At 34.2% G+C, this 27,438-nt stretch overlaps 3 protein-coding genes and 2 long non-coding RNA genes across 9 annotated transcripts in view; 1 reads left to right on the plus strand and 4 right to left on the minus strand.

Moving 5' to 3' along the window:
* LOC105130605 (pentatricopeptide repeat-containing protein At5g10690-like) overlaps positions 1 to 1,033 on the minus strand; it is a 5,925-nt gene extending 4,892 nt beyond the window's left edge. Inside the window, 2 exon segments of the mRNA XM_011033178.1 lie at positions 235 to 413; positions 506 to 1,033. Of these exon segments, the coding sequence (XP_011031480.1) occupies positions 235 to 413; positions 506 to 910 (584 nt within the window). The 5' untranslated portion in view covers positions 911 to 1,033.
* Positions 1,034 to 1,228: 195 nt separating this feature from the next.
* LOC105130515 (coatomer subunit beta-2) lies at positions 1,229 to 7,040 on the plus strand. 5 transcript variants are annotated; one of them, XM_011033071.1, is made up of 5 exons: positions 1,229 to 1,252; positions 2,403 to 4,462; positions 5,023 to 5,532; positions 6,139 to 6,224; positions 6,344 to 7,040. In XM_011033071.1, exons 2-5 carry the CDS (start codon positions 2,414 to 2,416, stop codon positions 6,546 to 6,548), a joined length of 2,850 nt encoding a protein of 949 aa, XP_011031373.1. In that variant the 5' UTR covers positions 1,229 to 1,252; positions 2,403 to 2,413; the 3' UTR covers positions 6,549 to 7,040. The 5 variants fall into 5 exon arrangements, with proteins under 5 accessions (XP_011031373.1, XP_011031370.1, XP_011031369.1 ...); XM_011033068.1 differs by lacking the exon at positions 1,229 to 1,252 and adding an exon at positions 1,259 to 1,340; XM_011033067.1 differs by lacking the exon at positions 1,229 to 1,252 and adding an exon at positions 1,259 to 1,338 and having other exon boundaries at positions 2,400 to 4,462.
* Positions 7,041 to 14,048: 7,008 nt separating this feature from the next.
* LOC105130518 (uncharacterized) lies at positions 14,049 to 18,469 on the minus strand. Its single transcript, XR_843249.1, has 2 exons — positions 18,150 to 18,469; positions 14,049 to 14,648 (listed from the first exon to the last, which is right to left on the minus strand). It is a non-coding gene; the product is annotated as an uncharacterized LOC105130518 (long non-coding RNA).
* On the minus strand, positions 16,912 to 17,538 carry LOC105130517 (uncharacterized). The gene is made up of 2 exons (XR_843248.1): positions 17,434 to 17,538; positions 16,912 to 17,372 (listed from the first exon to the last, which is right to left on the minus strand). It is a non-coding gene; the product is annotated as an uncharacterized LOC105130517 (long non-coding RNA).
* Positions 18,470 to 22,539: 4,070 nt separating the features above from the next.
* LOC105130516 (stress response NST1-like protein) lies at positions 22,540 to 24,228 on the minus strand. The gene is made up of 2 exons (XM_011033072.1): positions 23,591 to 24,228; positions 22,540 to 23,389 (listed from the first exon to the last, which is right to left on the minus strand). Exons 1-2 carry the CDS (start codon positions 23,938 to 23,940, stop codon positions 22,969 to 22,971), a joined length of 771 nt encoding a protein of 256 aa, XP_011031374.1. The 5' UTR covers positions 23,941 to 24,228; the 3' UTR covers positions 22,540 to 22,968.
* Positions 24,229 to 27,438: the final 3,210 nt, after the last annotated feature.

The following is a 27,438-nucleotide window of genomic DNA, read 5'->3' on the forward strand; positions in this document are numbered from 1 at the left end:
ATAAGCTCATGATTTTCAAAATATCAATAATAAAAAAAAATCCATGCTTGTAGTGAGACCACAATAAGTAAATAGATTTACTAATACAAGCAACGAAAAGGCAATTTGTCCAAGATATTTCAAATTTGGGCTCGATGTCCTATCATGAAATGGTAATCCTAATCGAACACAATCCAATCTATCCAGTTTATCAAGAAAAGCTCTTAACAGTTTCAAGTGCTACCACTAAAGAACCTGGAAACAAAACAAAGCCCATAACTTCATCTCTTATTTTACAAACCTGCTGAAATTAGAGCATTTAAGAGACCAAATATCATCGGAGCCGACAACTTTGGACTTCCAACAGGTGTACCCATTTCCACTGATTCCAGTATCTGAAATGCTTCATCAATTCTTCTAGCCACACCCAAACCCTATCGAACAATAATTAAAGTAATAGTCAAACTAATATGAAATCAAAAACAAAAGTTACGAAAACAGAACACCTCAATTCAAATTCAAGTACCTTTAACAGAGTCCCATAAGAGACACCATCAACCCCAGAACTTCCTGACTTGCACATTTCATCAAACACCTTAAGAGCAGACTCGGTATCCCCGCAATGCACACAAGCTTCCATCACCGCATTCATAACTATCGTATATAACTTCCCATACCTTCTCTTAGCACTCTCGACTTCCTCAAAAATCTGTTCCAATGGCCTTCTTCTAGTGAGCTGAACTTTTCGAAAGGTAAGGCGTTTAAGACTATGATGAGGCTTGTGAAACCTACGACGAGTGGGTGTAGAGGAATAAGAGAAGGTGATTTTGAAAGTGGGTAATGGGTTTGATGATGGGAACTTAGTAGAATAGAGGGAGAGAAGATGATTTTGCATGGCATTGCTGGTGATGTTAGTAGTGAAAAAAACCATTAATGATCAGCCATGGAAATGAAGGTGGAGCTTAGAGAGGGAGAGGAGAGGGAAACAAGGATAACGGATAATGTGTGGGCAAAGATGGAAATTAATGGCGGGTAAATAAGTGGAGGATGCTGAAGATGGTTAGGTTTGGAGTTGGACTATTCATCTTGTAGCTACCAGGCCCGTGACCTGGTTTTTGGGCCGGTACCGGGTCATGGACCGGGTCAAGTTTATGAACTTCAGTTACCAAAAAAACCATAACCAACTTAAAAAAATTACACTCAAAGTCCTTCTTCTCTTCCTCTATTATCTTCCATCTCATATAAAAAAAACACGAGCTGGATCTGTTCGGGTCAGTCAAATATTCTCTCTCTATCTCTCACTGAATTCCACACGCTCTCTCTCTTTCTTATAGTTGGATCTCACCGCATCGTTATACGGTTCGTTTTGCCTCTCGAATTCTTTCTCGATCTGTTTGGATTCCGAGAAAGTGATTCCATTTTCTCAGTACCCAAAGTTATTGCTCTTTTATCGGTTTTGAATTATCATTACTATCATTTATGGCTCTAATTGATTGATTTTTAGGTTTCGATGTGCTCACAATATAAGACGACGACTTTTTGATTGATTATTGCTTTGTATTTAGGATTCTGATCTGAGTTTAGACTGAGCAGATCTGAAATGCGTTTTTTTATTAATTTCTAGATCTAATTTTGATTATTTTTTATTATTTTTGAGTAATTTAGTTGATTAGTTGTTATTGTTTAATGTTTTTGGTTTTGGTGTGAATTACAGATTTACTTGTTATTGTTTAATGTTTTTGGTTTTGGTTTTGGTGCGAATTACAGATTTAGTTACATTTATGTGTTAATTGTGCTGGATCTGTAATTTAGGTAAAAATTTGGTTAGTGATTTGTGTGTGAATTTTGATGGAAAGTTGTCAGAATGTGATGATTTGGGAACACTAGTGGAAAAGGTTGGAGTTTGTGAGAAGGTTGAATTTGTTTTGTTTTGTTAAATTAGTGATCACATTGATTAGTGTTTACGATTTGAAGAAGTAAAACGAGAATGCTGTTAGATTTTAATGCCTCGTGCTGATTTGATTTTGCTTCTAGTTGCAAATTTGGTGTCCTTCAAATTGGCATTATTATGTGAACGGAACGTGTTAAATCATGTGGTATCTGTAATGTAGGTAGAATAAGTTTGGTCACTGTGGTAATTCTAACTGAATTAGATGGAAATGGTAGGATGTTGTTAAGAATTTGAGTTGTGTCAATTGGCTTAATATTATGAAATAGAGAGGCTAAATGTATATATCATGATATTTGTGGTATTTTTTTTCAATCTTGGGCTTTTCTGAATAGAGATGAATTATTTGGAAGAGACAGGAAACTTATTTTATTTATTTATTTATTCAGTTGTTCTTACATTTTATTTTTCACAGTCGGTGTCTGTTTATCTTATATTGATTTCAGTTAACATGTCTTTTTTGTATTACCAGGAAATAAAAAAGAGATGGAGAAGTCTTGTACATTTCTTGTGCACTTTGATAAAGGGACCCCAGCTATAGCTACAGAGATCAAAGAGGCGCTTGAAGGCAGTGATGTGTCAGCTAAGATCGATGCCATGAAGAAAGCAATTAGTCTTTTATTAAATGGGGAAACCTTACCACAACTGTTTATCACCATAGTCAGATATGTCCTGCCATCAGAAGACCACACAGTCCAGAAACTTTTACTGTTGTATCTGGAGATTATTGACAAGAAGGATGCCAAGGGGAGGGTGTTACCAGAGATGATTCTCATATGCCAAAACCTGAGGAACAATCTTCAGCACCCCAATGAATACATTCGTGGGGTGACATTGAGGTTTCTCTGTAGATTGAATGAGACAGAAATAATTGAACCACTTATCCCTTCAGTCCTTCAGAATCTAGAGCACCGACATCCATTCATTAGGAGGAATGCTATCTCAGCTGTGATGGCCATTTATAAGCTTCCTCATGGTGAGCAGCTTTTGATTGATGCTCCAGAAATGATTGAGAAGGTTCTGTCAACAGAGCTAGATCAGTCAGCTAAGAGGAATGCTTTTCTCATGCTCTTTAATTGTGATCAAGATCGGGCCACTAATTACCTCTTGACCAATGTTGATAAGGTCTCTGAATGGGGTGAACTGCTGCAGATGGTTGTCTTAGAGTTGATTCGGAAGGTGTGCAGAACAAATCGAGGAGAGAAGGGAAAATACATTAAGATCATTATATCATTGCTGAATGCCCCTTCTAATGCAGTTATTTATGAGTGTGCTAGTACACTTGTTTCTTTGTCATCTGCACCTACTGCTATTAGAGCTGCTGCAAGCACCTATTGCCAGCTTCTAATTTCTCAGAGTGACAATAATGTGAAGCTTATAGTTCTTGATCGTCTGAATGAGCTCAAGTCTTCTCATAGAGAGATCATGGTTGACAGGATTATGGATGTGCTTAGGGCGCTATCCAGCCCGAATCTAGACATTCAGAAAAAGACTCTAGATATTGCCCTTGATTTGATCACCCCAAGGAATATCAACGAGGTTGTTCTTATGTTGAAGAAGGAAGTTATGAAGACTCAAAATGGAGAGCTTGAGAAGAATGGTGAGTACAGGCAAATGCTCATCCAAGCCATCCATTCTTGTGCCATCAAGTTCCCAGAGGTGGCAAGCACAGTTGTTCATTTGTTGATGGATTTCCTGGGAGACAGTAATGTTGCTTCAGCTATTGATGTTGCCATATTTGTCCGGGAGATAATTGAGACAAATCCAAAACTGAGGGTTTCTATTATAACAAGACTGTTGGATACTTTCTACCAGATACGAGCTGCAAGGGTTTGCTCCTGTGCTCTTTGGATAATCGGTGAATATTGTCTGTCCCTTTCAGAAGTTGAAAGTGGCATTGCAACCATCAAGCAATGCCTGGGAGAATTACCATTTTATTCAGTTTCAGAAGAAGGGGAAGCACCTACTGATGCTTCTAAGAACTCTCAACAACCAAGTTCTGTTACAGTTTCTTCTAGAAGGCCTGCTATTCTTTCTGATGGGACTTACGCAACACAGAGTGCTGCTTCTGAAACTGCCTTTTCCCCTCCTACCATTGTTCAGGGGTCATTGGCTGCTGGGAACTTGAGATCCCTTCTTCTCACTGGTGATTTTTTCCTGGGAGCAGTTGTGGCCTGCACTTTGACAAAGCTTGTTCTGAGATTGGAAGAGGTGCAACCTTCTAAGGTTGAAGTAAACAAAGCATCCGCCCAGGCATTGTTGATCATGGTCGCTATGATACAACTTGGGCAGTCACCAGTTCTATCACACCCTATTGACGGCGACTCTTATGATAGGATTCTCTTGTGCATAAGATTACTATGCAGTACAGGTGATGAGGTCAGGAAGATATGGTTGCAGTCTTGCCGTCAGAGTTTTGTCAAAATGCTTTCAGAGAAACAGCTGAGGGAAACTGAGGAACTAAAGGCAAAGGCTCAGGTTTCTTATGCACAACCAGATGACCTTATTGATTTCTACCATTTGAAGAGCAGGAAGGTAAGAAAGATTTGAGTTTTTTTAGTTTTTAACTTGGAGTTTGCTAAGAGCCACTGCTAGTTTTGGTTATTAGTATTTGTTACTATCATTGATACATTCCTTGATAGTTGCTTATGGAAAAGTGATATTAATACTTGTTTTTGAGCTATGCTGCATTTTCCCCTTAAAACTCATGTAGCTGCATATTTTACATGATTTTTCTGATGCTGTGAACCAAGTCTCTTAAAAGTTGCTTCTTTACCCTTTCATTCTTTGAGAGTTGGATCTGCTTGATATTATTTAAGCGTCATTTTCATATAGACTGATTCAGTTTTAGGCATTAGTATCATTTGCTAGCAAAGATTCAATGCCAGTGACCATTTCTTGCTATGATGTTTTGTACTTCCAAGTTGATGTTTTCCTCATGTTTCAATGGTCAGGTCTCTTCATTTCATTTTTTTTTTTTGGTTGAATATATAGGCAGTGCTTGATTTCAGATGCTGTTAATTGATATCACGGTGATTTTCAGTTGATTAGTAAAATTTTCACATTAAGTGTTCCTGGCTTCATCTAAATTACAGGGTATGAGTCAGCTGGAGTTGGAGGATGAAGTTCAAGATGATTTGAAAAGAGCAACGGGAGAGTTCATCAAGGATGGGGATGATGCAAATAAGCTTAACCGCATTCTTCAGCTTACAGGATTCAGTGACCCTGTTTATGCTGAAGCTTATGTGACAGTTCATCACTATGACATTGTACTTGATGTCACAGTGATCAACAGGACAAAAGACACTCTCCAGAATTTGTGCTTGGAACTTGCCACAATGGGTGACCTGAAACTGGTGGAGCGGCCACAGAACTACATCCTAGCTCCTGAGTCTAGTAAGCAGATAAAGGCCAACATCAAGGTGTCCTCAACCGAGACTGGAGTGATTTTTGGCAATATTGTGTATGAGACATCCAACGTACTTGAGCGGACAGTTGTTGTCCTTAACGACATCCACATTGATATCATGGATTATATTTCTCCTGCAGTTTGTACAGATGCTGCTTTCAGAACAATGTGGGCAGAGTTTGAATGGGAAAACAAGGTACCACTGGCATTCCCTTTGGCTTGTTTATTTCTGTGATCTGTGTTGCATGCCTGCTGCAATGATGTAAGACTCTTCAAATTTCATTTGGCATGATCATGCAAGGATACAACCCTCACTTTTTTGAGTTACTGGGACATGAGTAACAATTTGCACAATAATATCCGAACTGCAGCATTCCATTTTTATATAATGATAGCCACTTGAATTGTGGTATGATGTAAAGCTAATATTCTTTTCTGCGCAAGTAAAGCTTTAGTTATTTGGGTATTTAATTCTCTGTTCTTATTTTTTTGGTGAGAAAATGATTTCTTTGCTGGCCTCAATCTAAACTATCATCCCTTGCAAATTCTGTTGGTGGCTGGCAGTACTAACCATGTCTTTGTTATTGACTTTGATGTCATCACCGGCCTGAATCCTGCTTAAGGGATTGTCTCTAGACCGGATGTTTCTGAATTCAATCTCCATTCCTTATTCTTATTTTGGTTTCTGCACACCTCTCTTCTACATCAATTACTGGTGCATTTCGATATATAATAAATTCTAAAAATATTATTGCTGATATCTTGTGATTCTAAAAATATTATTGCTGATATCGTGTTTCAGGTCGCTGTGAACACAATAATTCAAAGTGAGAAGGATTTTCTGGATCATGTCATCAAGTCTACCAATATGAAGTGTCTTACGGCACCGTGAGTTATTTTGGTCTACGCACTCCACACATATAACAATAATATAACAAACTCTTTGACTGGTCTGACATCCTTCCATCAGTATTTAACAAGTGTTTTTTTGGTTGGTTGAATTTCAGGTCTGCACTAGACGGGGACTGTGGTTTCTTGGCTGCAAATTTATATGCAAAAAGCATTTTTGGTGAGGATGCGTTGGTCAATCTCAGCATAGAAAAACAAGCGGATGGGAAGCTTAGTGGGTACATCCGGATAAGGAGCAAGACCCAGGGAATTGCCCTCAGCCTGGGGGATAAGATCACTCTCAAGCAGAAGGGAGGCAGTTGATGTAGAAACTCAGCAACATAGCCATCACAAGATTAGCCATACCCCACTTTGAACTGCAATTTTATATGTTTTGAGAATCAAATTACGAGGGTTGTTAATATTTTTATTTACAAATTCTTAAGAATTGATTTAGGTACTTTACATATTGGTCCTTGAATTTTGTTACTTTGTACCTAGAAGTAGTCTTATTCTGGAAGTCGCTTTTGTTGTGTTTGGAGGGCCATATTTCTAGGGTTGGATGTTGTTGGCAGTGGCTGAATCGAGGCCTTTTCATTTGCTTAAAGAGCATTCTTTCTTTTTGGTTATTAAGCTTGGTAATGTAGAATAGGCATCCGGCTTGGAGCTGCTTCATATTTTTGGCTTCAACGTTTGGTGCTTAGGTCATGTTTGAGCTAGCAGGAAGAAGACTTGTATTAGACATGGTGATGAACAATGATCTCTGGAACCACAATTTCCATTTCAGCAAAGAACTTCTTATCTGCGTTGGGTTTATGATCGGTATGATAATGTTTAAGTAAAATTTACTTGCTCATACTCTTATTATATTTTCTTATTTAACATGGTTTTATTGTCTAACCACTTGTAGCTTGTAAATTATCGAGAAAAAGAGTCCACCACTCTCAAGCATGAGATGGATGGCACGTTGATTTGCTTCTCTTCTTAGGTTAAATTAATGATAATTATAAATTGGGGATTTCATCATTCTCAATTACAAGCTCTTTCTGCAAAGTAGTAGCTCTCTTAATCTTCACCTTTTTGAGGCCTTCATTAACCTCCTCTTCCTCTGTATCGCTTTCCATCGAATCCTTAGACCAAAATAACTTTCATTACCTGTGATTGTTTTCTCGTCTTTTCATATTGTCTGCCTCTTCCTCTGGTTATTCAACAATCTCGTACCTCCTCTTCCTCTGTATCGCTTTCCATAGAATCCTAAGACCAAAGTAACTTTAATTATCTGTGATTGTTTTCTCGTCTTTTCATATTTTCTGCCTCTTCCTCTGGTTATTCCACAATCTCCTCAAACCTTTCATGTGCTCTTCACTTTAATCAACTCCTTCGTAGTCTCTTTCTATGTTTCTTACCTCTTCTTTTCTTTCTATATTGATTTTATGTTAATGTGTTTGTATATGCATGCAGAGCTTACTTTATACAAACAGAGATGACAAACCAGCTTACCTCAATTAATTTTACAGGCTAATTTACTATTAACTCGTTTTCAAAGTGAAATTGCACCCTTTCTTCTTGTCGGACACTAGAGAAACACCTTAAAATGTGAAGCATGGCAAACCTCCTTGCAGTGAACAAGTCAAGAACAATACAACAGTGATTTCATGGGGAAGGAGCTTGGCTTTTAGAATTGAAAAAACTGCAGCAGAAAAACAGTGATGCGTGCTTGTTAAAAGGGATTAAGCTTAAATCCATTGCAGATACAATCTTAGTCCAAGTTGGAAGAATTTTGGTGGGTTAATGCTAGTATTACCGATCAATATCATTTCTAACTTTCTGTCAATCCTTGCATGCGCCTCTGATGGTCATTTATCAGGTTCCGCAGCTCCCTGCGCCAAAATGCTGACAATTAGTATGAAGTTTTGCTGTTTTAAATATTTTAAACCACTGAATATTATCTCTTAACTAAGTAATAAGTACATCCAGTTGGTTGGTTTGTTCATCAGAAACTACAATTAATGATTGATATATACCTTGCCTCGGAGTACTTTTGTATGAACTTGTTCAAGCTCCTTCCATGAAGTATCAAATCAACTTCATCCAATTTGATCTGCTTCAACTTTGGTGTGCTTTGGTTTTCATCTGAATCCATGATAGCAGCAAAGGTTTCCATTTTAGGACACTGGCGAACCTCTACTTTTTCCAAGGATGGCCATTTGAAAGGCAAGCTATCCAAGCAAAAAGCAGCAAGGTTAGGAAGGTAGAGGAGTGAAAGCTCTACTAATTGAGGGAACACCACAATATCAACCGTCACCCTGCCATCTTGTCGTTGCGGTTCCTTTGCAACAACTGTTTCCAGCTCATCGCAACCTTTTACTAGCAGTTTTTTCAATTGGCAAAGACTTTGAGCAACAGATGCATCGAAGAGAACTTTAAGTTTCTTGCAGTTTTGAATGTCTGCAATTTGAAGATTATGCAGGCGCAGTAGTCTAGTAGGGCCGTCCCATATGCACTGCATTGCTGGCAAATCACAAAGTGCAAGTTCTCTTAAATGGGACAGCATCTTTTTCTCCTCAAACACAGGCTCTTCGATTTTGAGGCTGAATACATACTCCAGTGCTTCACATGAATCTACTGAAAGTTCTTCAAGTTCATCAAACCGTTGCAGCAGTTCAAGTGAAGGAAAGACACTAGACAGTTTCACGCACTTGAAAAACCTCATACTCTTGAGCTTCTGCAAAGACATGGACAATTCAGCAGGTAGTGCACCATGGCATAACCCTTTAAAGGATCCCAAACACTGAAGGTCTAGCTTTTCCAGGTGCATCAAACAAGTGTGTTGATGCTGCTCTATTACGGGTGGCATCTTCCATTCTTCACTGTCAATCAAATACTCAAGGTCAACACAATCAGATAGTTCCAGAGTTTCCAAGACAGCTAAGCCATCTCTATCTGCCAACTGGTAAGGAAAAATAGTCCTTAGCCCCTCAAAGGACGATAGTTTAAGATACTGTGTTCTCTTCAGTAATGGCTTGACACAGCCTAGTGAAGGAAATGCGAAAAATTTCTTGGCATTGACCCAACCACAAACCTCAAGATAATTTGATTGCTTGTGATGGACAGAGCCGCGTATGGCTATTTTGAAAACCTCCAATTCAGGAAAACTGAAACCTTCAGGTATACATCCAAAATCAGGGACCTCCATTATTAAGGTGGTTAAGTGGGACAGGGATTTCAGCTCAGCTATGTGCTCTCTGGTGTATTTCATGAAAGAACTTGAGTACAGCTCTTCTAATCTGGACCACCTTGAGATGACATTTGGAGGAAATATGGCATTGAGTTTTTTTCTGCTATGATGGCAGTCTTCCAAATCAAGCAACCTTATATTTGTCAACTCCCCTATTTCCTGTGGTAGGTCTAGGAGCTTGCAATTTTCCAAGCTTAGAACCTCAAGCATTTTCATATTCCCAATAGCAGCTGGGGCAGCAATCCTGCAATTTTTCATGATTAATGTCCGAAGACTTGTTAGATAAGAAAATCCTGGTTCCAATTTCCTCGAAAAGTAAGGATCGCCTTTCGAGATAATATCACTCTGATCAAAAACTTTAAGGGCTGTCATCCCTTTAAAGACTTCATCTGGCATGGGCTGTTCAATACAGTTGCCTTGCATCAACAATATCTGGAGGTCTGAGCAGTCCCAGGAAGCAGGGTATCCATTTATCTGATTGAACATTACTGATATCCCAGTGAAATGCTTCAAAGTTTCCGCATTTGGCCACTCCATCAACTTCACCCCAGCTTTCACATAGTAAATATCAGATGCAATTGTTTTTGCTACATCACGGACGACATTGTTCATTTTGATGCATCCTGTTTCATTGCCTGCTAACAACAGACATGAATCTTTGAGATTTTTGGTGATAGAATGTGCTCGCCTCCTTGCCTCCTGTATAGTCAGAACATCTTTGAACATTTCCAGCCCAATCCCGTATCTCACTAGAACCTCTATACAGATGTTGTAATCCTCCGGAAATAAACAGCAAAGCAAGAACATTGACTTTGCTTCCCGATTTTTCAGGTGGTCATAGCTTAGCTTAAGGCACTTATACACGATTTCGTCCGTGCCGTCAATGTTTGAAGGCATTGGTTTCTGAAGTTCTAGAGCAGCTTCTTCCCATTCTTCCAGGGTTTTGTCTCTCATTGCCCTTCCCACAGTAACAAGGGCTATGGGCAAACCCCCGCATTCTCTGCAGACCTTCTTTGCCACGGAATTCAATTCGAGAGAGTCGATAACCTCACCAGCATTCATCGTAAGCAAGCCCCATGATTCATTTTCAGATAAAGCATTTAGATGGATGATCTTCGAAGTCTCGATTCCTGTGGTCATAGAATTGCATGCTAGTCTGCATCGTGTTGTGGCCACAATTTTACGAACTTTACAATTCACGTTTTCGGGATCTTTATGATCATCATCCCCAAATGGAATGCCTATGGCAGCAAGATCAAGGGTGTCCCAAATATCATCCAAGATAATAAGGATCTTCTCCACATTCTTCAATCTAGCATGCAACTGACTGGCTCTTCCTTGTTCTCTTTTCTCTTCGAACTTGAAGCCCAACATATCTGCTATCTGCTGTTGGATGTTTTTCACTTCAACAGTACGTGACACTACAACCATCACAACAGCATCGAAAAGCATATCTTCTTTAGCCCTTCTTTCAATTTCTTTGACGAAAGTCGTTTTACCGACACCAGCCATTCCATATATCCCTATAAAATTGATTATATTGCCCTCCAACGCCTCCATGATTTCCATTATAGCCAATCTAGTGCTTTCAAAAATAACAAAATCTTGAGACACTATTTCTGGGGGAGCTGCAGGCATGGAAACATTATCGAACTGCCCATCTACTTTTATCTTTGCAGTTGCTGTTATTTTGTTTTCTGATTCTCTGCTTAGCCGATAGCGTGAAGCCAAATCAAGAAACCACCTATTAAACCACCTCTTCTTTTGAACGGCATCATCCTCCAAAATTTTCCTAGCCTCCAAGATGACCCCGTCAACTCTCGACATCCAGTTTCTAACCTCATTTTTTATTGTTTCACCCTTCGCTGTTGCTGCGTCAACTGATCCCTGGACATCTTTTCTCACTTCCTCCAGTATTTGAACTTGATCTTTGAGAGTCTCCATGTTGCTGTTGTAGTGAATTAAATATTCAAATTTTCGTCCGATTGGCTCAACCATGAACTCTCCAATCTTCCCAATGATGGAAATCACAATATCAACAGCCATCTCAGTATACGTATAGCGTCTGAGGTAAGATGATGAAGAAAAGTATAGTTAATGCCTGCACAATGCATGTCTCTACATATCCTTACAGCAATGGCCTAGGTACAAGTACTTATGCATCCAAAATAATGATAGCAATGACACAAATACAAATAGTAAAGATTTTGACTCGAAAATTGTTATGGATACATTGGAACAAATAGATAACCAAAGCCTATAAAAAAAAAAAAATTACCTTCAAGACGTATCAAATGACAAAAACAGTCATAATTTTAGATATTATAATTAGATCGGGCTCAAATTTTACCGAATACTTCTACAAGCTTAGTTATGTAAGGAGACAGCTGAAGACCTTTAAATTAGATCTAAAAAATGTTGTCTGTACTATTTTTATTATTTCTCTAGTTAATTTTGGTTTTTAAGTACTTTTCCAACTTAGATTTGGATTTCTTTTGTTTAAGTCAGTTTTAACCTATATATAAATTGGTGTGTTATTTTTATTATTATTAGGTTCTTGAATTACCAACTTTTTAGAAAATATAGAGTTTTCTCTTTATTTTTATGCAATTTCATACTGTAATTTCAGAGCTTCAGAAACATAATATGAAGATGATCACAACTGGAAATTGCAAAAAAAGCTCATCATCTTTCAAAGCTAACATCATATTTATCAACCTCCACTACCATAAGATGGAACTTCCTAGTAGCAAAAACGCTTGCCAGTTACAAAAAAGAATTTTAGACATGGAAATAAGAATTCATAATATTCATAACTTAGCAAAATCAAGCAAATTATGCAAATAACTACTAGATGGTGTGAATCAAGAACATACCTCTCTTTCTTTGAATAGCTTGCAATCAAAGGTGAAAGATGACTGAAACAGAAAATGCAGAAAAGAACAGTAGTAGTGAAATCACCATGTTGATCAGATGGAAGGGGAAAGTTATTCTTTTCTTGTTTGATTTGCCTTGCGCAATCTATAATACTTTTCTTCATCGAGGAAGTCGCAATATATTTCCCTTTTCCTCTAGCTATCAATTCTTTTTATTTCTTTATAGCATTTTATCAAAAAGTATCAGGATTGCTTAAAGTTTATGCTAACAGGCCCTTCAAACTATTCCTTGTCAGAAATGGTTATCGGAATGCTACTCACAGACGGTTTTGAAGGTAAGTAAAACTATTCCTTGTCAAAAACACATTAATTTTCACACTCCACAGCCTGTCAATATGGAGTGGCTTTTCCTACCCAACCAGTTGATATATTACAGCTGATGGGTTAGGAAACACGCAGAACTAGTTGGAATTTTTTGTCTGCTGAAATCTCAAGTGTTGATCGCAGTGCCAAAAATTCCCATTTCATTGATTAAAAGATACAAAGATATTACAAGAAGATATGGAAAAAAAAATGACGAAAAGTCTGGATTAGCGAGCAAAATAAGTCACCGGAAAGCAACCCGTTAAAAACAACAGAGAACCATATGTTTTATCAGATATGCTCACCATATTTATGCAGTAATGTCCTGATTGCCGATAATATAGAACAAATAGGAAAAGATAACATTAAATCATTTGAAGTATTCTATGCAGGGGTTCTGAACAGTAGAATGCGGGTCCATTGCAATCGTACCATGTGTAAAGCCAAGCAAACACATTTATGGACCAATGTGATTGGTCTATGTCTAAAAAACGTTTTGGACGTGTCAAATGACCAATCTGATAGCAAAACCCGTAATTTATTGATAGAGAAATCCATAACTTTCAATCCAACAATTCAATCATGCTCAAATTGTCTTGTTCAATGGTGGTGGCTAGGGCAGCTTCACTGGCTCACATCAAAAAAGTCTTCAAAAAATCCAAGAAGATAATGTTTGATTCAGTTTTATTATTTTCTTGTTTAATTTTCAGTCTAAATTTTGAATTTTATTTTTATATCTCCTATCTGTTTAGAAATTCTAATTCTCCTTCCATGTAAGGTCAGTTTGTTTAGAGATTATGATTTTCCTTCAATGTAAGGTCCGTTTTAAACCTTGTAAATTGTAATCCTTTCGGGAAAGACAATTAGAGAAGAAATTATTCAATAATAAAACATTATTAGAGTTCTTGTTTATGACCTTTTCAGAAATTGTCTTCCTTGATCTTTGAATCCTGATCAGACTAGGGTCGGCGGTGTTATATTCAAAGCACCAAAAGTAATGCCAGATGATATAAACGCCCTTTTCAGAAATTGTCTTCCTTGATCTTTGAATCCTGATCAGACTAGGGTCGGCTGTGTTATATTCAAAGCACCAAAAGTAATGCCAGATGATATGGACACCTTAAAATCCGAAACGCAGTACATGGCGGTCTCCTTGCAGTGAAGAAGTAGAGGAACGTAGCAGTGATGTCTTGAGAGGATGAAGCTTGGCTTTAAGAATCGAAAGAACACTGCAGTACTAGAAAAATAATAATAATAATAACATCAATCATAAGCTCGCACTCACAAGGGGTTAAATCCAATGAAAATAATAGCAGAAAATATCAGTTCAAGATGCGAAATACCATGTCACACAAGTATGAATGAAGCAATCTAAATAATTAAAACTTCTTTTATACACCGTGTTAAAGGCCATGGAAAATCATGGATTCTTAAAATTGCAGAATACAATTAGGTAAATTAGCATGATATTGATAGATGTCATGATTATGAAAAGGAAAAATGACAGGAACCTTGAGTACCCTTCTACGACTGCATTCATCAACTCCCTACTGTTAAGCATTATTTCAACACCATCCAGTTTGATCGGCTTAAGCATTGGGGTTCTCTGGATTCCACCTGAAATCACAGTAGCAGCAAAGTTCTTCACTTTGGGATAGGAAAGCCTGCAAGGTTGGGAAGTTAGAATGCTGAAATCTCTTTTAATTGAGGGAACACCAGATTATCAATGCCCCCTTCTCCTTCTTATCCTTGCAAGTCCTCTGTAACAACTCTGTGCATGTGTGATAGTTCAGTACTAGGACTTTTCCATATGTGCAGTTCTGGTAAATTACGTAGTACAACTTTTCTTAAGCGGGGAAGCATCTCATTCTCACGAACAGCATACTTTTGGGCTCTGAGGTTAGCGCTCCACATGATTTTACATCGAGTTCTTCAAGCTCATCGAAGCTTTGCAGCAAGTTGAATGAATCAAAAACATTCGACAGTTTCGGACACTTGTAAATCATCAAATATTTGAGATTCTATAAAGGCAATGACATTTCAAGAGGCAGTGCATGTCGGCATAAGCTAGCCTTCGAAGGTTTCCAAACTCTGAATTTCTAGTTTTTCCAGGTGCAACAAGCAATTTGCCCAGCTCAACGACGGGTTTCCAGTACTCCCCTCTGGAGATCTAGACCACCTCTATCTAACAATAAGTTCAAAGGAACAATTGTCACGACTCGAATCCTAACTTCATGACTGGCAACACAGAAATGGTGTTGAAAGGACACCACACCTATACTAAGCCTCAAAACAAACGTATCAAAAAAACAATTTATTCAAAATTGACACAACATTTTATAATCTTCAGAAATATTATGTTATTCAAAATTGATCAACCTAAAAGATAGTTCAAAACTCTTCGTCAATAATTAAAACAAAAACAATAATTCATAATACTCATTACATTGTCGAAATCCAAACTTAATTATAAAAGATAACAATGAAGCGTTTAAGACATCAAATCAAAACTAAAAGAAAAGCCTCACAAAATAAGCAAGGCACGCCGACTAAAACTGAAGAAGTAGGAACACTCAACAAAGTCCACTTGCTAACAGAAACTATACACTAAACATATTATCATAATGTAGTGGAATACATGTTAGAGATCAAATGACATCCGAAGATGACCACTATATAATGATCAGTCGCCGCAGGCTGATGCCTCTCTCATCAGCTAGATATATAAAATACTATGTGCACATAGGCTAACTACCCTCCGTTAGCATGGAGTTACTGACAAGTCTTATATCAAGGTATAATAGATACTTGAAGAATCATCAAAAAAAAAAATATCATATCGAATAGGCTTTAGCTCGACAAAATGCGAGTACAAATTCAAGAATAGATGAGTACTCGAAAAATAAAGTCATATATATAAATATTCAAGAGATTAACTGATCGTACTCATCATATAATCAACATATATATATTTATTTATATTATATACATATTAAATATTATCTCAATCACTCGAAAGAATATAGATTAAAAGGAATATCAAATGAAAGACTAGAAAAACTTATTGAAAATTGTTAAGAGAACCTACAATAAATATATGAAATATACTAAAAAAAAACTCAAAGTAACATAAATAAAAGATTCTAATGCATAAAAGAAAACCAGGTTTGGTCTCCTAAGTTTAGAGACTAAAACGACAATTATCCAAAATAAGGACCAAAACGTAATTTTACCAAAACTAAACCAAACTGTAAACACATAACCATACTGAAATATCACCTATAAACCATCCTTAATTCTTTCTAGAACAAACCAGGGACCAAACTATAACTTTTATAAAGTTTAGGGGCTAAAATGTAAATTCCCAAAATCAAGGGACCAAACTAAAAATATTTCAAATCAATTATCAAATTGAGATTCATCATCCTTAATCTCATAATTACACTATCTAGAATCATAAAATACATTTAGGGGTCAAATTATAATTTTTCAAAGTTTAGGGACTAAACTGTGATTTTCATAAATCAATGACCAAAATAAAATTTGATCATCTTCAACCTCAAGACTATTCTGTCCAGATTTTCTAGTAAGGTAAAAATAAATTTATTAACCTGTAAAAATTAATTTAAACAAATCAACTCATAAATCCTTATTTTTAACAAAATACTAATTAATCATCTAACATTAAACTCTTGATAATCATAAATCAATTTTAACAATATAAATTTTTAATCCTTGTAAACCATAATTTCTTTCTCTCTCTTAATCCTTCCATGAACAAATTATAATTAAAAATAATAGGAGAGAGAATCATTTACTATTTTTATTTTTTAAAATTCAAAATTTAAGATAAAAAACTAAAATTCTTAGTTTGATGAAAAAAGAATCACGGTGGCTACAAGAATTAAAAGAAAAAAAACAATTTTCTTATGACTCTTTTTTAAATACTTAGATTGAATTTGCAGTGAATTAATCTTAGCTTGGAACCAAAAATTTGGATTTAGATGTTACAATAATCCTTAAGCCCTTGAATGATATAAAAGATGCAACATCCGTTCTCTTCAGCTAGGGCTTCAAATAAGCTAGCGAGGGAATTGCGAGCATATTTTTTCACCGTTCACATAATTTGTTCCTCCAAAAAAATAAACCGTACATATATTTGAAACATTAATATAAATCATATACGAGCTCTCATCTAACAAAAAAAAAATTTCTTAGACGGTTCTTTAACTGTACCAGAGCCTTAGTGACCATCCACTCTCTCGTTCTCTTATGATTAAAATTGATGGGCAAGCAAAATATGCTAAACCCAAGACCCAACTGAAGACTAGCCGGGGAGAAGAAGGGGTAGCTCAGCCGAAGCTCCCAGCCACAGGCTAGACGGGGACAAGAAGGGGTAGCCCAGCAAAAGCCCCTTACCCTAGCCTAACCCAAGGCCACTCTAGCCTGTTGTAGCCCAGCCACTTCTCTCCCATGCACTTGAATTCTTATGAAAACATGTGCATCCTTTTCCCTCTTGTAGGCGCCGCTCTAGCCTGCTGTGGGCGCTGTCTTACCCCCTCGATATGCATATCATTATTTGCGCATAGTAAGATAATTGTGCTGTGAAAAGTCATTCTTTGAAGTAGGTTTGTAGCCTCTATCATTGCCATGCTTTCGCAACCATATCCCCTTACTATCAAAAGTGTATCAATTTTGAGGATCACCAGGTCAAAAGCAAACAATTTGGAACCTTACTATCAAAAGTCTATCAATTTTGAGGATCACCAGGTCAAAAGCATACAACTTGGAACCTAAATAACAATCAAAAACACATATTCCCCCTTCTCTTTGTTATATATTTTTTTCCCTACTTTAATTTACTAAATTAGATATGAATGGTCTCGTATTCCAACAGATCGTCAACCTCAAGCCTAGCATAAAGCCTAAAAAAATAAAGTCTTTAAGGCTATATGCAACAAACAAAACAAAAGAACTCAAATCCAACCTTCAGTTTTTACAACTCTATCAAAAATTAACTTCACTTTTTTTTTCTAGGTTCAGATGATTTTTTTACACTGCCCGACAAAAAACATGTAGCCTTGGAGTATTCATTCTAAATTTGCTTGCTTACATTTTGAAAGCAGTTACTAGACGGTACAGAGATTTCAAGTAAACTATGTTTTATATAGACCATTTGAAGATATCCAGTAAGGTGAACATGAAAGAATAAAAGCTATAGTATTCTATATATAATGCGAAAATAAAATGGTAGGATCGATTTGCGTAGTGTTATCATCAATAATATCTTATGATGAATTACTATAGAAAATATGTATAACTCCCTTCTTCTCTCTGACATCTATTTTAAAAAAAATATATATAGAATAGATTAGTGGATCAATAAGATAATCATTATTGATAATCATTCAAATTAAAATGTAAATTCAAATTAAACGCAAACAAAACCTGGATATGGCATTCAGTGGAAACGACTATTCTTTTGCCACTCACTTTGGATGTTTCTTCCACATTCTCCGCAAGCCTCCTCTGCCACGGGTCTCAACGTGGGAGACTCGATGAGGTCACCGGCAATCGTTTTGATCAGCAAGTCCCACTACTCGTGTTCAAATAGGACATCAAGTGGGATGATCGGTCTTTGAAATCTCACCTCTGATAACCATGGCTTTGTCATGTTGTGAGGCTACAGTTTAGTCAAAACATCATCCAAATTAATAAGGATTTTATCCACATTATTTCGTCAATCAAGCATGCAACCGACCTGCTCTTCCTTGTTTACTGGCCTCTTGAGTTTGAAGCACAGCACGCCTGCTATCTTCTGCTGAACACTTTATTGTTCTTCAATGCTTCTGTGAGTGCTTTCATGATACCCACTTTGGTACTTTCGAAAAGAACAAAGATCTTGAGATCACGGCATTATTCCTGGAGGATCAGGTGCAGGCTTGGAAACATTTTCAAACTTGCCGTCCTTTTTTAGCTTTGCAATTGCTACAAGTTTTCTATAAATTATCTTAATTATCAGATAATCGTCACTTTAATTAAAGGAAATAATTGTTCTACAGGTACATCACCCACATTCTATTCACCTGCATAAAGATCAGTCCTATTATCTTGTGAAGTTATCTGACCTCATCAATTTGCATAGCACTTCCATTCTTACGAGAGAAAGTGCCAAATATGAATTTCATTTAATTCTTCCATTAATTTGTTTATGATCCAAAGGAAAGGAAGAGGATTGCTTAATTTTTTTAGATTATGGACTGCGTCCAGAAAAAAAAATCAAGTGATTTAATTCATCCAAACGACTTCTGCCAATAAGAACATCAAGTGGTTTTATTTTTTATTTTTGAATTATGAACTGCATCCAGAAAACTCACTCTTAATTAGGGGATGTCTATGATATACTAAGTTGGTATCTGATTCATATTTTAAATTCACGATTTTATTAATAATTAATAAATGTAAAGCTATTTTCATAATATGAGTTTTCATTTATTAATTAAAAGAATATGCTAACTTTTTAGCTATTAAAATTCAAATCTTATTTCACATTATATATAAAAAAAAATTCATAAATCTTTTCAATTTATATATATATATATATATATAAATTCATAAATCTTTTCAAGTCGGACTTCAATATATAATCTAATTTTAGATTTATTAAAAATAACCTTGATTTCAATGTGTAAAAACTTGCTTAAAAATATAAAAAAGAAGTCGATGAAGAGGGGCATCATTTTTTATTTTATTTTTCAATGCACTATAAGAACACAATTATTATTCTTGAAGCACAACCTGCAATGCACCTAACTAAACAAATGCTTTATTGGCAGTACCACTCTTCTTTAACATTATCCTTATTTTAATTCTCAAAAAGAGTTTCCCTTGGGAACAATTTTCTTAAGGAATATGATTGATATAATTAGGAATTATGACATGTATCATCCATACAACACGTGCTCCATTAAGAGATTCCACGAGGTTCAACTCTAACAGGTTATGTAAAATAATTTTTAATTTAATTCAATTGATAAGTAAATTAAATTTATATATTTGAATGAGATTAAATTTATTTTATTTTCATATTAATTTATTTTATTTTTATATTACTTTTATTATTTTCATTTTATTTCTCTAAAGATCTCTAACAATAAGTATTCCGAATAAGCTAGTTTTAACTCTAAATTTATTTTTTTGTAGTATTTTTAAATATTAAATTCCATTTAAAATTTAATTTTTAACCCTCAAAATATTCCAAACATAAAATTTAATTAAAATATCTTCATTGAATTTAATTAAAAGAGTTCCAAGCATGCTCTTAAAGATGAGCTTGGAAGTTGTAGTCTACGGGAGAGACATGTAGCATTGAAAGCCTTAAAAGAGACATGCAAACACAAGAATGGTTGCGAGCCTAATGGGTTTGCGTGTCTTAGGTGAAAGGTCTATTTTTGAACCAGAAAATAAGACATAGGCATGTTCAGTGATGTACATAACTACACCAACCTGAATTTTTATCTTGACTATTATGCAATTTATAGTTTGAACCCACCATCAACCGATAAGAACAGGGTTTTGTTTTTTTTTAATTTAGTTCACCTTTTTTTCTTGTTCTTGCCAGACAGGATAAGAGCTTTGATTCTCTCGAGGGTCTTGTGCTATGTGTGCAGGCAGTGGACAAGAGGTGGGGGAGGACAACGAAAAGCATACGAAGCACAATTTGTTTGACTTTGGTGCTCAATAATAACAGCATAGTGATAGATATTTTCATTACTTGTAATCTTGTAATAGTTCGGCTCCGATAATAATAAGAAGAAAAGAAAAGAAAAGGTGTAGGCTTTGTCGATTGGGTGAGCCCAAACAGGACAGTGGTTGTCCATTAATTTAGGACAACCTACTACCATATGGATGAGGTCTGAACGAACAAAAATCTTATCCTTTAGACCCTCACCAACAAACCATATTTTAGATCTTGTCCCAAAACCGAATTTCAATCTTGTGCACATTCTCATAAAGCTCAACGACTAGGACACCCTACTACCATGGGGGATCCAGTCGTCGTCAGCTAACGTTCGTCAAACTCATGACCACACCTGACTACCATGTGTATTGAGGTTTTTCCTTCCATCAAACGAAAAGAATTCGTGTAATATCGACCAATCTATGAAGAGTGGCTCAAACATACGAAACCCCTATAGATGTTTTTCTTTTCATAACAATAATGATCACGGTACCAAGAATTATCATGCCTTGAAAAAGAGATAGATAGATTGACCGTTAAAGGTTTCCTCTAATAATTTATAATGAAGAAAATGGAACTCGAACAAAAAATAAAGAAGGTTGATGTGTCCTATGATAAATTACCTAAGATCATATGGGCTTCAAGGATTTACATAAAAATAAATTTTAACTTGTTAACGAGAAAATCAATATCACCCCTCTAAGTTGTCTCCTTTTCCATATGTTTTTCTCCATGGTATTGCTCTTATCCATATCTCCATAAAAACCTTCATATTTCTAACAAAAATATTTATATCCTAAACAAAATATTCATGTCTTAAATGAAATTTCTCTGTCTTCGTATAATTATCTCTATAAACATTAATCATGATAATTTTGATATTAATTTTTTATTGTCATTGATATAATTTTTATTTTGACACTATTTTCATGACCATAAAACATTTTTCATCTTAAGTAAAAATGGTTTTCAGCCAAGAAAGAACAAACAAGTCAATTTCTTAGCATGCCAAAACTATCATATGTTAAGATATACAGATAAAGAAACAAGATTTATATGAAGGCAACATAATATATATACAAGACAATAAGTGTTTTTCTTTCCTTTTTTTTTCTATTAGTTAAGCACTTCAAACATAATTTTTTAAAAAACTTAAGGGGCAAATGAAAATACAGCTAATAAAAAATGTGTCAGCCTTGCTATTTGGTTGTTTGAGGGGCAAATGAAAGTACAGCTAATAAAAAACAATCTTTGTAATGCATGCCTTATATGAAATATAGAAGAGAGAAATCAAATTAAAAAAAATTAATTTAACATTACTAAATTGTGGGATGAAATTCCAAATAGTCAAGTTTTTGCCTTCATAATTAAATTAATGATGATTTTTCTTCTTTCAATTTTGCTTTATAGTTTCTTTAGTCTCATATTGGAAGTTGAAGAGTTTCATTTAAATTAGAATCATTTTGAGTGTTAATTTTGTTCAGTCAAGTTTTTAATTAATTGTCAACATTCATTTTCTTTCCTTGTTTTGATTAATTGTCCTACTATTTCAACACAGTAACCAGTTTGAAATAAAAATAAATTAAATTGTTTTTAATTTAATTTAGTTCTAAATCTTAAAAAAGAAGAAGTTAATTTGGTTGTTTTTAGCACAAAACCAAACAAAAAATAATCATATCATTAAAACACTAACTAAATACAATTTAGTAATTCTTGAACCCATGAATCATGTTCTGGGGACACGTATTTCACTCTGCAAAACCTTTTTCGACGATCCTTTCCACTAGAAGTTCAAAATTGGCTTACCAAATTACTTATCCATGGGAATACCATTTAAGGCACGTTCCTTTTATACAGGAGAACCTTCCAAATCTTTGGTGAAGACAGGGACATTTCGATCATGATACACTCTTGCGATGAGTGCCCACATAGCCTTACACGTCCACACGTATCAAGGCCTCATTGTAAGGTAATAAAAGAGTTGAATATCCCCACATGAACACTTGCCTACGATAAGATCAAACAACTTTGAAAAGATGAAGAAGATAAGATCATTCTATGATTTTTCTTTTCTTCCCCCATTTATTAACTCATGGCAGTTGTCACGCACACTTCATTTATTTAACAGCTTAATACAGAAAAATCCCCACAAAATGTATTTTTTTTTTTACAGAAAATCAATCTGGACAGATCCCTCCTCTCCTAACATGCCCTAAAGCTGGATGGATAAAGATAAAGTTGGCTACCTACAGGTCATCCAAATGGGTGAAAAGTCACCGTTATCCTTATCCAAAGGGCTCAAAAACCCAATAGTGCAAGGTTAATCATGTCTTTAACAAGTCAAGCATACTGTCCAATGACAAAAATTTATCCATCTTGCATTATCTTCTCCTATCGAAAAAATGAAGGAAAAAAAAGCATTGAAGATATATTAGTTTTTTTATTAAAAACTCTGTAAATCGGAGAAGAAAACAAATGAAAGCTAAACTAAATTAAGGTAAAAATAAAATAAATAGTTGTTGGGGGTTATGCATCATCATCTTCTTCATCTTCTTGCAGATCTGAAAGGGAGAAGCAACTTTGAGACTTCATACCAAACTTAGCAAACCTCCTCTCATGCAATTTTCTTACTATGATTCCTTGTGCAAGTGCTTCACTTGATGGGTTTTCCTTGTTTTCTTGATCTTGTGCTTGTGCTGCTCTTAATCTTGGGTCGTCGTCGTCATCTTCATCTTCATCTTCATGCAGAGCGAGGAGAGGCATGGATTTTGGATTTGACCAACTGTAAAAAGATTTCCTTGACCATTTATTTGCCATTAAAATTCTCCTCCTTTTGTTAAATGGATTCTCTGGCTTCTCCAATTCCTTCACTGTGTTTACTGTATTCACTTCTGATAAATTTGTGAATGACTTTGATTTCCCTGAAAAATGATTCGATAATCCCCTCCTAAAATCAAGAAAAAAGAAAAACACCAAAATCAACTAAAATACCTCAAGAAAAATTACAAGCTCTTAAAAAATAATATTTTTATAAGCTGTAGCTAAATCAAGTTTTCTTGAAAATAAATCAAGAGATGGAGAATTATTAACTACTTATAGGGGGAAAAAAACCCAAAATCAACTAAAAAAGCCCCCAAAAATTACTTACTTGATAGGAAGAGCATCTTCTAAAGAATTCAAAGTGCCCAAAACGTTGCTCTTTTTCGAAGAAACGACACCATCTTCGTCGTCATCGTCGTCTTCTTCTTCTTCTTCACTGTCATCCGGAGCTCCGATTGACGAAGAACTCTCAGATAAATCATCCGTGTGTATACCCGACCCGCCCCGGCTCGAGATCGGACTCTCATCACCATCACCATCTTCCTCTTTCAAGAACAAGAACGGCGGGGCCATTCCCACCTGGTGCTTCTCCTGCAGTGGTGGAGGCACAACGAACGACGACCCATTTGAGGAAACATCGCCGCCGATGCTAAAAGTGGGTCCCACCAAAACCTCCATGAACTTTATCGCTCTCACAGCTAATCACAAACTGTAAATTGCTAATGGATGGTAAAAGAAATGGGAAAGTGGGGATCTTTTTTTACCGGTTTAGCCTTCACCTCTCCTCCGTCGTCTTCTTCTCTACTATTTGGTTTCAAGATCGGGTTCGCTACCATGAAAAGGTTAGCACAAGGTAAGAGATGGAGTGCGGGATAAGGAGGTAGGGTGAGGGTTAAGGAGAGAGACAGATCACAAATTTATAAAAACAGGAGTGCTTCTTGAGATGGAAAGAGGGAGTGAGAGAGATAAGGAAGGAGACTGGGTGGATATATAGGCACTCAAAATGTATGGATTATGTCTATGTCTGCAGGGAGTTAATATCTTTTTATTTGGTCCCTCTATTTTTATTCTTGTTTCACTTTGATCACTAAACTAGTTCTTATTTTGATAGTATTCATTCTTCAACTTTATTTTTCCAGGCGTACCCAGTCTTCCTTAACATGATATATTAATCTAAAAAAATTCATGATTCTAGATATGATTTAGTTTGAAGTTCAAGTTAAATTTAAAAAAAAAAGTAATTTAATAAAATTGAAATTACTTAGTTAAGTTTTTAGTGACCGAATTTATTTTATTAAAACTTAACCAAATTAATATCAAAAGGATTAAAAATACAAAAATAAAAATAATTAATTTATTAATCAAGTTTATTTTTCAAGTTATTCCACTAATTGATATAACAACTACTATTATATACTTTTTATAATTTTCACTTAACTTCATCTATGGCTATTCGTTTAGGATTTCATTTTATTTTTACTCCATCAAATCATCTTCATCAAAATAGGTATGACAGTAGGATGATGCTATTAAGATTAAAAACAAATATGTCTTAGTTAAGTTTTTAGTGACCTAATTTATTTTATTAAAACTTAACCAAATTAATATCAAAAGGATTAAAAATACAAAACAACATCATTTGGTATGACAGGAGGATGATGCTATTAAGATAAAAGAAAATATGAGGACCAAAGTGAGATGAAATTTAACAGTAGATGGATGGACGAGGGACATTGGTATTCTATATCTATGAGTATTTATATACGTACATACGGTGAAAAATGTACGAACTACGAAGTATATGTAGAGAAAGTAGAGATAGAAATGATAACATCCGCCGGCGTGGGCTTAGGTTCGACACGTTCTTGATGACGTGGCAAAGAGGATCTGAAGGGAGATTGATCATAAACGACATCCATACACCGCCCTCTATTGTAGCATAAGGTTTTTTTTTTTTGGCTAGAAAGTAAGGAGTATCGACGTGATCCTAAATTTGTTTCTTGAATAATCTTAATAATATATTTTCGATATCATTCTAATATATTTCAAAAGTAACATTTTTCAGGATTAATTCTTATATTTGAAAATGAAAATTTTAAATAAAGAGAAAATCTAGTTGATTATTAAGATTATTTTTAGGTAGTGTTTTAATATTATCTTGAGACAAAATAAACCAAAAAAAAAATAGAGACATAAAAGTATTTAGTTATAGAGATAGAAATTTAAATTTAAATTTCAATTTCAATTTCAATTAAATTTAATTTTTTTTATAGTATTTACATTTTATTATTATATTGAGAAAGAAAATATTAGGTTGGATAGATAAAAATATAAATATAAATTAATTTTTTTAATAATTTTGAAATACATTTATATATTTTTAAAATATAAAATATAGAAAAGACATGTTATTTCTATTTTTATTACCACTATTTTTTTTATCTTGAAAGAATAATTAAATGCTATTTAATGATTCATATCAATATATATATATATATATATATGTGTGTGTATTAATTGATGATGATTCAAAATATAAAAATATACTTGAAAATAAATTTTTTTAGTGATTGGATAATGGATTAATTAAATAATCATTCAAATAACCTTTTTTAATAATAAAAAAATTACATTTTAATAAATGACTGGTGATACATACAAAATATTTTTTTTCTTCTAGAGATTCAAGGATACTCAAAGAATTAAATTAGTAATTTTATTAAAAAATATATGTTAAAAGGTATTAAATTCTAAAAACAAGGTTATTTATTTTATTTTTAAATATATTTTTGATATAGTTTAAGGGATATTTAGTCTATAAACTTTATTTTTTACTTGAGCTAAAGGTTAAAAAGTTATTTTATTCTTATTACATTAATCAATAATAAATATTAGTTATATATGTATTAACGAGAAATAAATATTTTATACATGTATATTAATAAAAAAAATAAATATTTATTACATAAATATTAACAAATAAAAGTAAAATTTGATTTATAAGCTCATAAATATTTATCCATGTTATTGAATTTAAAATTAAGAATTAAACCACTAGGGTTGAGCACATATCTAACAGTCGAGATCGAGTATGATGCTGGAGCCGAAAAGATGTTGGACATGAATCCAACATCTAGGCTCAAGTATATTTTACAAGTCTATAGAATATTTGATATTGTACATTAATTATATTTATGACCATAAAGAAAATCAAAAAATATTTTTAAAAGTGTTAAAAACAAATATTTTCTAATAAACATTAAAAATATAAATAAATTTTTTTCCATCATTAATATTTGACAAGCTTAATAAATTGATATCTAAATACGTGATGTGATTTGATTTGGGAAATATGCATGAGTACAACGTGATGTGATTTGATTTGGGAAATATGCCTGAGTACATTTAGTTTTTTTATATATAAATTAATAAATTGACAAGCTTAATAAATTGACATTTAAAAAAAAGAAGCTCTCCCATCCACGGTTATGTTGGTTTAGTCAATTTAGCAGCAATTTAACCCATAATTCTCCACGGTTATGTTGTTTTTTTAATAAAAAAAATATTGATAATGCTGTTTCAATTTGTTTTTAATATAAAAAATTTCAAATATAAATTAAAAAACTTATACAAACATCTAAGTAAAATATCTCAATAATTATTTATATAAATAAATAAAAATAATCATTAACTATGACCAAAAAAAATTTAAAAATTAAAAGATAAATACAAATTAAAATATTCAATTATGCAAAATAAAACACTCACCTAATTATATTTACTAAACTTGATTTGGCTCATACTTTACAGCAAGCGGTAATTATTTTTTAAAGAAAAAACTTGAGTATAGAAGCTATTTTGATTTTTTTATAAATAATAAAAATTATAAATAAAAATAAAAATATCTATCCAAACATCTAATAATCATCTATGTAAATAAAAAAATCATTAATTATAACTAAAAAAATAAAAAAATTAAGAGATTGATATAGATCAAAATATTTATTCTTGCAAAATTAGATATTTACCTACTTGTATCAACTGAAATTATTTATTAAAATCAATAAAAGATAATAGAAATAAAAACACATATAAAACCAAGTGAATAAAAAAACAATGCAAATTAAAATAAATAGAAATTAAAAGAATTGGAACTAAATTCAACATAAAAATTAA

The sequence above is a fragment of the Populus euphratica genome, unplaced genomic scaffold (genome assembly GCF_000495115.2).
Source record: "Populus euphratica unplaced genomic scaffold, PopEup_1.0 scaffold21.1, whole genome shotgun sequence".
In the NCBI taxonomy this organism is placed as follows: Eukaryota; Viridiplantae; Streptophyta; class Magnoliopsida; order Malpighiales; family Salicaceae; genus Populus; species Populus euphratica.